At 43.4% G+C, this 13712-nt stretch overlaps 1 protein-coding gene across 1 annotated transcript in view; it reads right to left on the bottom strand.

Annotated features, from left to right (window-relative positions):
- Positions 1-13032, bottom strand: part of PRKG1 (protein kinase cGMP-dependent 1) — a 1248399-nt gene extending 1235367 nt beyond the window's left edge. The window contains exon 1 of the mRNA XM_036828090.1: positions 12097-13032. Coding sequence (XP_036683985.1) covers positions 12097-12362 — 266 coding nt within the window. The 5' untranslated portion in view covers positions 12363-13032. The remainder of the gene's footprint in view (positions 1-12096) is intronic.
- Positions 13033-13712: the final 680 nt, after the last annotated feature.

The raw sequence follows: 13712 nt of genomic DNA, 5'->3' as shown, positions 1-13712 counted from the left end.
AACTAGACCCCGCATGCATGCCACAACTAAAAGCCCGCACGCTGCAGTGAAGATCCCGCGTGCTGCAACGAAGACGCAGCGTAGCCAAAATAAATAATAAAATTAATAAAGGAATATTTTTTTAAAAATTGGTCTAATATCAAGAAGCTCAGTGAGTCCAAGGCCTGTCTCATCCTGTGTGGACATCCCTGGTAATGCCCTGGAGAGGCTAGATAACCAGAGGATTTCAAGGCAGTATGTTTCCAACCCTGCTTCCACACTTCAGAAATTTGTCTTGCCTTGATAACAAACCAGAAAAAAACAAAATGTATTGCTACTTATCTCTTGCTTTACCGTGTCTAACAGTGACTAGATTTCCTCCTTTTTCTTAGCCCTACAGACAACAGAAAGCATACCCTACATTTGATCTACCCTTGATCCTTTCTTGCAGTCATAGACTGTTTAACATTTTTTTTCCTATCCTAGGAAAAATATAAATGACTGCCCCAAAGAGCAGTTTTGTATACTGACAGTTTCAAATAATCGTATTTCAGAGTTTTGAAACACTTTTTACAAAGGCAGCTTATTGTCAAATAGGGTATCAAATTGGGCAGTGTTAAATATTCTCTATTTCCCCTATTGCTTGTTTATCTAAGTACAATATAACGTAATATCTGAGCAAAGAAACCCATGAAAGAGGCCATGTGATCACACGTGAATTCTTTTTTACGCACAGTACAACTTCATTTTGGCATTGACCCTTGGTTACTGGGACAGACCAAAATAAGTACATCTCTCCTCAGTGTTAAATCACAAATGCTGTCATCAGCAAGACTACTTCACTTCCAGTCCCCTGGGGGCTTTCACATGAGAGGGGTCACAGACTGAATGAAATAGCCTTTTACAGGAAGACTGAATGGCACTTTCCAAGGGAATATTGATTCAAAAACTTACAGTTCGTTAAGTACGATCCACAATCTATTCCTTTGTGGTAGTTCAGACTACACTCATTTCTTTTTACCCTAGAATTGAAAGGCAGTTTATATTTAGGGCATCCCATAAAACATTTGGCTTTTCTCTTAAAAAATATTTAATGTATGTAAATAATCATATTAACTGGAGAGTATTAACATTTTTTTCTAAAAAGGACCTCAGACTGCAACAGGCCATGTTAAGATTTACCTAATTATGTTCTAGAATCTCAGAGTTATCAAGGAGATCAAATGACCTATTAGAAGCTATTAGAAGTTTCATCTAATAGCTGATTTTTTCTTATAATTGTCTTTTAATAATAGTTATGGGGGGAGACAGTGAGTAGGAAACCATTCCCTTTACTCTATCTCCTCACACATATATTTTTGTACTACTATTAATTTTCCATTCTTTCTCTCAGTTTTCTTTTCTCCCGCCAAATATGAGTCCAGAGGTTTCCTCACGGGGGTTTTAGGAATCTCCCTCAGGCCAATATCAATGTAAAAGAGCTCTCTATGCAAAGTGCACTATTGGTTTCTCTTTTGGTTTAGACTAAACACTAAAGAAGAACACTGCACCATGGCTTTTTAAGCACATTCCCCAAAATCACTACTAATTGGAAAACTATAATACTATATGTATTCAATGATACACTTTCCAAACACTTGACTCCTCATATTAAGAAAGTATGTTTTCATTTATATATGGAAGCTAAAAAAAAATAAAGCAAACAAACAAATATAACAAAACAGAAACAGACACACAGATAGAGAAATCAAATTAGTGGTTACCAGTGGGGAGAGGGAAGCGGGGGCAAGATAGGGGTAGGGGATTAAGAGGCACAAACTACTATGTATAAAAGCTACAAGGATATATTGTACAGCACAGGGAATATAGCCAGTATTTTACAATCGCTTTAAACAGAGCACAGTCTCTAAAAATATTGAATCACCATGCTGTACTAATATAATATTGTGAATCAATTTTACTTCAATAAAAAAAGAAAGTTAAATGTTTGAGAATATATTTTAATATTCAACTAAAGGACGTTCCAAACTACTAGTTGTACAATTGCTAAATATTATACTCCTGCTGCCATCTTGTGGTAATTTTTGGAATCTTCCTGCTTGCTCTCTTTTCCTCCCTCCCTCCCTTCCTCTCCCTCCACCTTCCTTTTCCCCCTACCCTTTGGAGGGTACCTATATCCAAACCTTAATGAGTCCCTTTCTTAAGTAGGTAGGGAGACAACCTGCACTATATTCTGAAAGAAGAACGGATTGTTGCCAATTCCTCCTCCTGCCTGTAATATATTCCCTCCTTTCTCCTTATATTTTTCTCATTTTTCCACAAAACCATTCTTTTAACAATAATACTTTTTAAACAAATATTTATCTTTTAGATTAATCTAGTTTCCTACAAGTAAAGGGAATACAGATTATAGGAAAATATATGCGTATTTTATGAAAGACTTTGCCTTCAAAACTTTTTCCAAATTGTACTTTTACAGAGAAAGAAAGAAAAAAAGCACCCTGTATTTCTGGCTACAAGATGCCACACAGCCACAGATACCGATTCTCAGGATCCAAGGAGGAGCCCTGGGGACACACTCTGGAAAGAGAGAGCTTCCCAGCAACCCCAAGCTGTATGGAGACCGGAGGCCTGGCATCCCTTTATTACTTCCCAACTGTCCCCTTCACCTATGGGCCCTGCTGTGGCATGGCAAAGGAATTCATACATCTGGGGGTAAATCACACATTTCTCTGATGATATATTAAAGTGAGTAATTCTTAACCAGACTGATTTACCATCAGAGCAAGAGTATATTTTATAAAAACCACCTTTTCCATCTAACTCTATGTCCCCACTCCAATTCCTGTGAAGAAACTTAGAGACAGCTATCCAAGGAGTCACCCAAAGACAGGTATAGTGAGAACTCGATTAGCCAGAATCTTCCACAACATGGAGGAGATGAGGATGGAAACAATCTGTTTCATTCCTTGTTGAAAATGACTTTAATACCATCTTTCCGGGCTTCCCTGGTGGCGCAGTGGTTGAGAGTCTGCCTGCCAATGCAGGGGACACGGGTTCGAGCCCTGCTCTGGGAGGATCCCACATGCTGCGGAGCAACTGGGCCCGTGAGCTACAACTACTGAGCCTGCGCGTCTGGAGCCTGTGCTCCGCAACAAGAGAGGCCGCGATAGTGAGAAGACTGCGCACCGCGATGAAGAGTGGCCCCCGCATGCCGCAACTAGAGAAAGCCCTCACACAGAAATGAAGACCCAACACAGCCAAAAATAAATTAAAAAAAAAAAACAAACCATCCTTCCCTCTTTTGTGTTATTTATATCTATGTTATTCACAATCTGTATTTTTCTTTATTTTCCTTTAAAATCTATGAACCCTTAAAATGAAGCATTATTCTAAGCAACAGTAGCCACATGGCATAGATTTAATGTGATTGTTACATCTTTTCCCTCAGTACATTAAAATTCCTTACTGTTAATATAAAATAAATTAACTTGTGTGCCACCCAGAAGCATCCCTGACGCCACCAATATGTGAACATTACACTTTGGGAAATGGGGCTCTGATGTATTACATGCTAAGTAGAGTACAGTAAATCTAACAACCATTATTTATAGATAAGTAGCTTTAAGTGTCACAGCATCAAGATTTTGATATTTTAGAGCCATAGTTCAGATCAGAAGTTCTCAAACATTTTTTCTGCAGTGACTCACGGGATGGATGAGTTCTCACGTGCAACACACTCTTGTGAAAAGACCGACTGTGGGTTCTGTGCAATTTCCTGCCATATATTTGTCATCTTCCCAGTCGGGGAAGCCAATCGGATGCAAGTCAAAAACCATCCCTAGGGAGGTGCCTGTGAATGCACTCAACCTTATTTCCTAAGAAGCAAATAATTCATGAAGTTTGATTTTTAACCTATTATTCACTCATTTTAAGCTTACAACTAATCAAACACACACCACTGTGCGCCATGACACCACAGCTGAAATCTGCTGAAGTAAGACATGAAATTTTGTCCTGAATATTTTAGAGTGAACTTATTCTCTGAGAGGAGACTGAATTGAATATGAATTGGTTCTATCCTCTAGAAGGTTTCAGGGTAGGTTTTTTTTTTTAATTTGTTTGTTTTTAATACATTCTAGATATGTGCTGTTCTTACCCTGCCTCTGAAAATTAGCACGTGGGAAGAGAAATGTATGGTAAGCTGAGGGTTGTATAGGGTTGGAATTTTTACTATAAACAGACCTGGTTTCTACCCAGGGGTTTACAGCCTAACATATAAAAGAATTTTCTATTTTGAGAATTTTTAGCATATGTAGTGAAGTTCCTTGGTGGTCCTGTGAGACATGAAATTAACATTACCCACACCAGGAGGGCAATGAAGGTCATCAAGAAAAATACTAACATTTACCCAAAGGCTTTGGATTTGCTCATCAGGCAATACAGTTGAACAAACAGACCTACAATTATTTGTAAGAGGCAAATATACAAGTACTTTTACGATTCCCTATAAGGTTTGTCAGTAGCATTTTTTTGCAGCATTTGAGGTCAAAGTGCTCAAATAAAGACACATCTGAGGATTTAAAACACATTTTGAAGCGCTCTCTAAATTGACCTAGAAAGGAGGAGCAGTTTGAATTAGCAACAAGTCAGAGAGCATAATTTAAGAACTGTACTTGGGACTTCCTTGGTGGTGCAGTGGTTAAGAATCCGCCTGCCAATGCAGGGGACACGGGTTCGAGCCCTGGTCTGGGAAGATCCCACATGCCGCTGAGCAACTAAGCCCGTGTGCCACAACTACTGAGCCTGTGCTCTAGAGCCCGCGAGCCACAACTACTGAAGCCCATATGCCACAACTACTGAAGCCCGTGCACGTAGAGCCCGCGAGCCACAACTACTGAAGTCCACCTGTCACAACTACTGAAGCCCGCGCACCTAGAGCCCGTGCTTCACAACAAGAGAAGCCACCGCAATGAGAAGCCCGCGCACCACAATGAAGAGTAGCCCCCACTCGCCGCAACTAGAGAAAGCCCACGTGCAGCAACAAAGACCCAATGCAGCCATAAATAAATAAATAAATAAATATATAATTTAAAAAAAAAAAAAAGAACTGTACTTGTAGAATCTTTATCACAAGAAAAAAAAATTCAAATTAAGTCCTAACAAGGTAATTACAGCAGATGTCTTACTGGATTTGCCTTATTAAGGCAAATTCATTTATTAAATAAACACTCAGATGAAATCAGCATGTTACCCCCTTACACACCAAAGTGTTATCAGCATGCTCATTCACGTAATAAAATCAACCCAAATCGACTCCTAGTATCAACATGTTGACTGTTTAGGACTAATTTCCAAGAATATGTCAAATCAACATGCACTAAAAAAAAGGTTAACCCCACAGCCAACACACTGGACAGGACAAATTACAGAAAGTATTTTACAACTTTCTAGCTAATATAAACTTTATATTGATTGAATTTAAAACTCCACTATTTTCTAAGGTAGCATGGGTTTCTATTATATGCCCACACAAAAAACCAATATGAAAATGTTTAAAATAAAAGCAGCATAACGTACACTGAAGTCTGAGATCCACCAACAATGTTTAGGGAGTAGTGCAGAGTAAGGTTAAGAGTTTTTTAAAAGGAATCTGTTGTTCAGAACAACAGTAAAGAGATTAGTTCTATCGGCCTTTATATAATAAAACAAATCTATTTCAAAGATACACATTTTCTGGAAATATCTATTTTTCATTGAGAAATATTTTAAAGCATTGTATATTTTCGATATGAGCAATTAATTATTTTTAAAACTTTAGGAAATTCAAATTGTACAATATCTAAAAAATCTGAAATATCTGAAGACATGAAAGATTTTAAAAGGTTAGAGTACTATTCTGAACAAGACCTCTGTTCTACGTTTGCGGTTGTATGAGTTTTGCAAATGAGAGATCTGGCAGGAGTTCCAGATGTCAAGCTAGAAGAGAGGAACCAGGGACCCAAAAGAGAGATGCACAACACAGGCAGATCCAAGAACAAAGAAAAAGAAGGTAAAAAAATCATCACTGGGTAAAAGCAGGAGGTAGTAAGTACTTCGATAAGAAGCAACAGAGATTGGTTCTAGTACCCTGCTCTGGGAGACAGTATTGGACTGTGTGTCTAATACCAAGCACAAGCATTTGACAAGCTGCAAGATGCTGTCATCTATTTCATGATAATAGACCAAGAAGTAAATCCTCCTTTCCCCAAGAAACTGATTGGGCCAAACTAGAGGAGTTTCAGAATAATAACTACCATAAGAAGTATAAAATCATAGACTGAATAAATCGGCAATTTGTGTGTGTGTATACATATATGTACATACTCATATACATATACATTACTCATACACATAAACATAAACATATAGCCCCTTTTCTCTTCAGGGATCCAACAGCACAGGACACTAACAAAGCTAGTAGTCATTTTTGACAATTTCCAAACTTCTGAGCTTTCACTTTTGTGAAACAGGATATGCTATCCCTGGTTTATCTCAGAACTCACAGTAACTTCCAAGAGCTACAAGAATCTGAGATAACAGAGGGTCCTGAACTCTGATAAGCAAATTCTCAGTGGCAAATGAAAATAATTATTCCTACTCAGAGCAGCTATGAAATCACCTGAAAATCTTATCAAAAGAAAGGGTTTTAATGCACCCTCAGCATCTCCTACACAGTGTGGGGAAAGGGCACTGGGCAACAGCCACTCAGTAAGGAGAGAGGAAAAAGATAGAACATCTTTTGTTTTTTCAGGTCTTTTAGAAATATTTTCATGAGGGTCAGTCAAATCTCTAATGAACGCATGATTAAATGAAAACTTGCAACCTATACATGTATCAAGGATTTAGATGGAACAAGAACTCCTGGTGTATTACAAATATATCTGGAAAATGTACTTGATCCCAGAACCCAACCCAACACCAAAGCAAAGTGGATATGTCTTAAATAATAAGTATAAATAGATAATAACTTGAAGATATCAATTCACTAACTCCGGTACTGATGCAAAATTAAGAAACCTACATTGTCTTTCTGGTCCCATTTCCGAGATCTTTTAAAAGGCACTTCAGTAATGATTTGCTCAGTTTTCGCATCACTAAAACCAGAGTAGTATCTACCTCCTGTACCTCTTTGACTGAATGTAGGTGTGAGGTGCTTATGCTTGGAACCCGTCCTCTTCAAATTACACGCGGCAAGACACAAGGATCTTGACAAGCAAGCCTGCCTAAAAATCCTCCCCTCGCCTCCTCAGCTTTTCTCCCTTTCAACTCTCATCATAAATATTACTCCTCTGAGTAAACTAAACGAATGTCCTCTCCCAGAAGCTCCTGTTAAAACATTACTGCGTTAATCCAGAAAGGATAAGTGGTTAACATATTGGTATGTTGTCAGGTAGTAATAAATTCCTTTGGATGGAAGGGTTGGTAGGGATGAAGGAATCAGCAGGAGGGGTCTGTAAGGCAAAAGGCAAAGGGTATAGTGAATGATATCCAAAGGCAGCACCCAAGATCCTTTTCACATCCTTCCTAACTGCACTATTCATCGGCGCCACCTATGACATGACACTGAGCTAGAGAAGTTGAGTGAGGAAGGAAGAAGAGGGAATGATTAGGAAATGACAATCCCCAGAGCGGGACGGCCTGAGGAGATTCTGGCCTGGCACAGCACACGCAAGGCGTACGTGCTGGATACAAGGGCTCATTGGTCACTTTTTCATAAGGTCAGTTTCGTGCTGGCTCTAAGACTTTTCAAAAAAAAAAAAAATCCTATTCTAATTTAGGGCAGGTTCTTTTCTTCCTATTTGGAAGGATTCACCAGTTAGTAAGATGGAACTGGCCAGATTCCAAGGCTATAGAATATAACTGTTGAGAACTGGGGCTCTAAAAACTGCAAGATTGGGGTTTCAAACATGTCTGGCATTTCCTAGCTGTGAGATCTCAGGTAAGTGAATTAACTTCTTCAAGCCTCAGAGTCCTCACATGAAAAGTACGTATGTGATCTAGGACCACTGGGAGAAAACAACGAGCTACTGAAAGTAAACAGCTTAGCACTGTGTTAACATCACTAAGATTAGCTCTCTTTATTATTCTTAGCATCGCTATTTTAAAGCATTGTGTATTTTCTATGTGAACAATTAATAAGCTGGGCCCAGAATTCCACCGGTACCCGCTCATTTCACTGAAGTTGCTTATATCAAAATTAGGCCAAATTCCTTGATTTAGTCTGAAGGTTAAACCAGCTGAAATGAATCAGAGACGCAAAAGGCAAAGAGTTTTCTGGGGCATCCATTCCAAAGCATCCATGTCCCAGTGGAAGAAGGTACAAGTTCCTGAGGAAGAATTTACATCATCAGGAATCAAGGGATTTGTGACAGGAATAGCTCAAGTGGCTTGGAATACAATATATTATTCCTGTAACAGATTAATATTGATTCCAGCCTTTGCTTAAGCTAACTTAAAAAACAACAACTGTATGCAGTCTTCTGAGCTAATTGGGTGGTCAAAATAAGGAATTTAGGTGTGTATAAAAAGTTAAGGGGGAGAATTAGGATATTAGGTAATTCTTGATGCGGACTATATGCATGCAGGGAATCAGAAGTTCACAGAAAACCATGTGAAATACTCAGTTATTCGGTAAAGTATCATCATCGTCATCCAAAACAGCCTACAGTTTTCAGTGATTATCACTTGATCTCTACTGGGCATTTCTAAGGGGCCTGAAAATGACGGCTGCAATAAGTCGGATGTTTTCTTTTTAAACATGATCATCATACTGTACACTTGATACTTACGCTGTGAGCTCAGATCTTCCCTTTCCCTAGTATAATTTTCATCTAAGCATTCCTTAGATACTTAGATCATTCTTAATGGAGATTGTGCATTATACCCTCTGTGGACGCATGGAAATCTGGCTAATTGGACTGACTTGATTACAACAGTCGGTGAATTCTCCCATTTCCTTCCACTGCAATAAATGCTGAAGATATTTTTACCACCGATTATGTAAATATTTCAGATTACAATCATTTTCTAAAACAGTGGTTACAGGCAAAAGTTCTTTTATCATTCTGCCCACCAAACAATTCCTACACTTTCAAAATATGTTTCTTTTCTTGTTAGTATAAAAACTGGGTGTCCTAGTAAAGTTTGAAACAAACCCATAGCATGAATAGCTATCACTAAATCCTACAGCAATTGCAATTGAACATTAGCTTTGTGATAAAGCAGTCTCCTTCAGCCCCAGTAAGGGCATCAGGATGGCACGACTTTTAACAAAGAATGCACAAGCTGATGGAATGTCTACTCCCCAAATCCAAATATCTGAAAATTAGCAAATACACTTTTATTTTGAAAGCATGTTGTTTGCTGTTAAATGTTGTGTCCCAGATATACTTTTTAAATTATTTCTTTTCTTGGCCAAAATAAGGTGTCTCACCAATGATAATTAAGTTAGTACTGTCTCTTTAAATGCTAGGATGAGTACCTAATTCCAGAGGTTACTATGCCCATATATTATACCTGTCAAAATTCTTTAAACTCTAATGAGTCAGCTTGCTGAAAATACACTCCACGCTTCCATTTGAAAGCATAAAGCTAAGTGCTGAGTGGGAAAAAGTTTACACTCAGTCCCAGCGTAAATCAGCGCACGGAGGAAGTAGAAAAGCACTTCAGCTAGCTGTTGCAGACACAAATACGCGCCCGACCGACCTCTACTGCGCATGATCTACTCTTTTGATGAATGTTCCTACCCCTAACCCGAAAACGTCGGGAGTGTGTGTGCGGGGGGGCGGGGGGGGGGAATTAAAAAAAGGAAGATGATGTGTACGTATGAAAGGTCAGCCATTTCCTCTCAGTACACACAAAAACGCCTCTCATTCCTAGAGAGATTTCTTATCAAGGAAAATAAAAGTGCCTCTTTGAGAGCTAGCTCCTGAATGAGAGTGGACTCTGGGAGAGACAGTTTCCTCTCCTGTCCTCTGTAGACCCCGGTGAAATCTCCTCTTTGCTACGAGGTGGTGCTGGTTACTCTTTGAGGGGAACAGTCCAGACACAGAGATCTGAAATTTCAAAAATGCGATAAAGCCCCAGCCGGTCAGCCCTAGGAGGCGAACAGCTGCCGGGTGACCGCTGATGAAGTGGCTTCTTCAGGAGGTGGGCAGATTGATTCCAGCTGCTGAGAGCGGGGCAGGGCAGCGGCGAGGAATGCGCAGCTCAGCTGAGGCAAGACACAGCAGCTTCCCAACCAAGGGCAAGGCCAAATGTTAGCTCTGATTGCAGTCTTGGCCTGAGAGAAGTAAGAATGCCATTGTTCCATTTGATAGGGACTTCCAAGGCAGCCTGGGCCAAAAGGTGCTATGTGCACGGTGTCATTTTATAAGTGGAGCGTCGCTCAGGAAATCTGAAAGCTGTCCCTCGAGACGTTGGTTCAGAGTGGACCTGCAGTTCCCAAGGTGAATCCTTTCTGCCTGATTCCTGTTTTTCTCCCCCAACCCACTCCCAGCTCCTGGCCCTTTTCTAACAGCTCTCAACCCCTACCCAGACTCCTTTGCTCCCCTCTCCCCGACTCCCACACACAAACACTGTAATCAGTACACAACTGAAACAGACAAGGAAGGGGTGCAGCGGAGGAGTGGGGGACATCCAGAGCCCTGCAACTGGCCTGGATGGAGACATACAAGAGGACATGCTCTTTAGAAGTACTGGCCTCAAAGTCAGAGAGCTTAGGGGGAAGGACTAATGTACGGGTCCCCTGAGGGCCCCAAACTCAGACGCCAAGTGATCTAACAACAGGGAAGGGGTAAGAGGTAGGTGGGCATGAAGGCACGCCTAATGGAATATTCAGTATCCTGAGAAATGCACTTTCGGCCGTGCACTTCCAGAGACTAAAAGCCAGTAATGGGCTTTGGAGTCTGCACTTCCTCTCCCTAATGTCCAGAGGCGCTTTAATGCTGCAGCCAATCGATCAGCCTTCTCCGGTGAAGGCGGCCAGTGGAGAGCAAAAGCTTCCTACTTGTGGCCAAAATCGCCCGGCCTCCTCTGCACACCACGAAAGAGCGACACAACTTTGAACTGTCAGGACTTGGCTCTCAACGTGCCGGGAGAAGGAAAGGAAGGAGCCTGGAGGCGTCCAGAGAAATAGCTCCCCTCCCTCTTCATCCCAGCTTTTCCAGGGAGAGACTCAGAAGGAAGACAAACAAGGAGGGGGCATTATCCACCCTGGGACAGGGCTGACCAGTAGCCCCAAACCTGCTTCAGGTGCAAGGTCACCGAACCGCCTCCAAGCCCTGGGCAGCCCAAGATGTGGCGCTTCTGGAAGGGACACAAACTGAGCAAAAGAACATCCAGAAAGTGGGGTTTCTTTACAGTCTCCTGCTGACATCGCTTGCTGCCTGGAAAGTGACCCTCAGAGGCTGATTCCTGCCGCGGAGACGCACCCCAGTCCCGCCTCCCCCCGCCCCCCCCCCCCCCCGCGCCTTCCCAGCGGGGCTTGGGCTCCGGGCAAATTCAGTCCCTAAATTGAACCCAACCCTGTCCAGCCTCCCGTCGCCGCTCCCAAGAGGCTCCAGCGGCGCACTGAGCATGCCCTGTGGCCTGGGTTTGGGGGGTCACCTCCGGGAAACTTTCCGGGCCCCGGGATGGGCCGGGTTCTGTCCCCCGCGGGCGCCCCCCCCCCCCCAGGGGTGCGCGAAGGAAAGACCGCGCGACTGCAGCCGCGTGCGGAGCGGCCAAGTTAGCGGGCGCGACAAAACTTTCCACGCTCCTTCTTCCCACCCCACCTCACCCCGCCGCAGGGGCGCGTCTCCCCGAGGAGCTCGCCTTTCCCAGCCCGGCGGAGACGAGCACAGCACGTGATGGGCAGAAATAAAAATAAACACTTCCCATTCCCGGCCCGCGAGGGCCAGCCCCCACTCGGCGCGCTGCGGAGAACTATAGGGGCGCCCTGCGTCGAGCAGCCCCCGAGCCGCCGCGGCCCGGAGCCCCCCGGCCCCCCCGAGCCGCCGCCAGGACGGCTACCCGGCCCGCCCGCCGCGAGGGGTGGCCCCGCTCCGGCCCTCCGCGCCGAGCCCCGGCGCCTACCTTTCGGATTTGGTGAACTTCCGGAATGCCTGTCGGAGGTCGTGGAAGGACCTGTACGTCTGCGGCTCGGCCGAGATGCCCTGTGCCCGGGTGGTCCGGGGGCCGATGTGGGTCGAGGGCACGGGCAGCACCGACTGGCACTTATGGAGCTTCCTCTTCAGCTCCTGGATTTCTTCCTCCTTCTCTGACAGCCGCTTCTCCAGCTCTTTGATCCTCTCTTCCTTGAGCATGAGAATCTTGGCAAAGTCTTCCTCTAGCTCGCTCATGTTTTCCCTGAGCCCCTCCGCGAAACTTTGTCTCGGGCGGCGGCAGCGGCGGCGGCGGCTGGGACGACAGCCGGGCGAGGCGAGCGCGGAGTGAGCGAGCGAACGGGCGCTAAGTACTCGAGCGCAGCGGTGCCGCTCCTAGTGCGGCGCGAGGAGCCGCTTTCTTCGATCCGCCTCTGCTGAAGGGACTAAAAGCACCGAGGGCAGGATGAGAAGTCTAAAAGCGAAGGAGAGGAGAGGCAGAGTGCTAATCGCCAGTCTCTCCGGGGAATAGGTGATTATCTTTCATTGAGAAACCAATTAGAGCTGCCCTTCCTCCCCTGAGACCCCCTCCCCCGTCCCCCTTTCCCAATCACTTCGTGAGAACACGGCGCGCGCGCCACCCCACCGAGAGCCTGCTTTCTAGCTGGGAGGGTTAGACCAGTGAGCCTGGTCTCACCTCATCACATAATAATCACTCTTGCACGCTGTATGGTACCAAAGGAAAGGGGTGGGGTGGAGGTGGAGGGGAGAGCTTTATGCCACTTGATCCTTGAAATAGCAACAATTACCATGTGATCTGGCAGATGACGCAGCGCTTGTAACTGGAGCCTAAAGACTTTGTGGTGTGTGTGCGTGCGTTTGTGTGTGTGTGTGAGTGTGTGTGTGAGACATTTCATAAATATTAAACTGCCTTTAGACAATAACCTGCGTGAATTCATCTTTGTTTTCACCTTTTACTTCTGCTCTGGATGATAAGGGGGTGTGTGTGTGTGTTTCTAACTGGGAAGTTCTGTGGTTGTGACCCCAAGTAATAAGAATGACAGAGCACTCGCAGTTCCAGGTGTTCTCAGCATAAAATTTTAGTGGAAATAGTAAACTAAAACTGTTGGTGGGTAAGTTGGATAAATTACTCATAGGGTAATGAGCCAATGTTTACCGAAAAGAAAAAAAGGTCCATGCATCCATCGTACACTTCTTAGAGTTTGGATTCTATTTCATCTGCTACAGTTAATATTTGTATATTGAGCATCCAAATTATATCACCATACCATCTTATATGGTTGCGAATTGGGGGCTACCAGTGCTAAACTGCTGGCTCACCCTACCAGCTCCTGTCTTAGGGAAAAATAGCTTCTGTTATCTGTATTTCTCCCTCACCTGTGCATCCATCACCACACTCTCTGCTAAAGGGATTTTTATACTCACTTGAACCCGGAGTATTTGCTATTTCCTACACTTTATTTTTTGTATATGTATATGTCACAGGGAGCATTTTTCACAACATAAATCACTGTTTAAGAGTTTGTCTGGGTAGGTGGGAGGAGCATTTCCTCAGGTAATGATCCACAAATTAACATGGCTTTTTTA

This window comes from Balaenoptera musculus, chromosome 16, assembly GCF_009873245.2.
Source record: "Balaenoptera musculus isolate JJ_BM4_2016_0621 chromosome 16, mBalMus1.pri.v3, whole genome shotgun sequence".
Classification (NCBI taxonomy): domain Eukaryota; kingdom Metazoa; phylum Chordata; class Mammalia; order Artiodactyla; family Balaenopteridae; genus Balaenoptera; species Balaenoptera musculus.
This window is presented reverse-complemented; position numbering and strand designations above follow the sequence as displayed.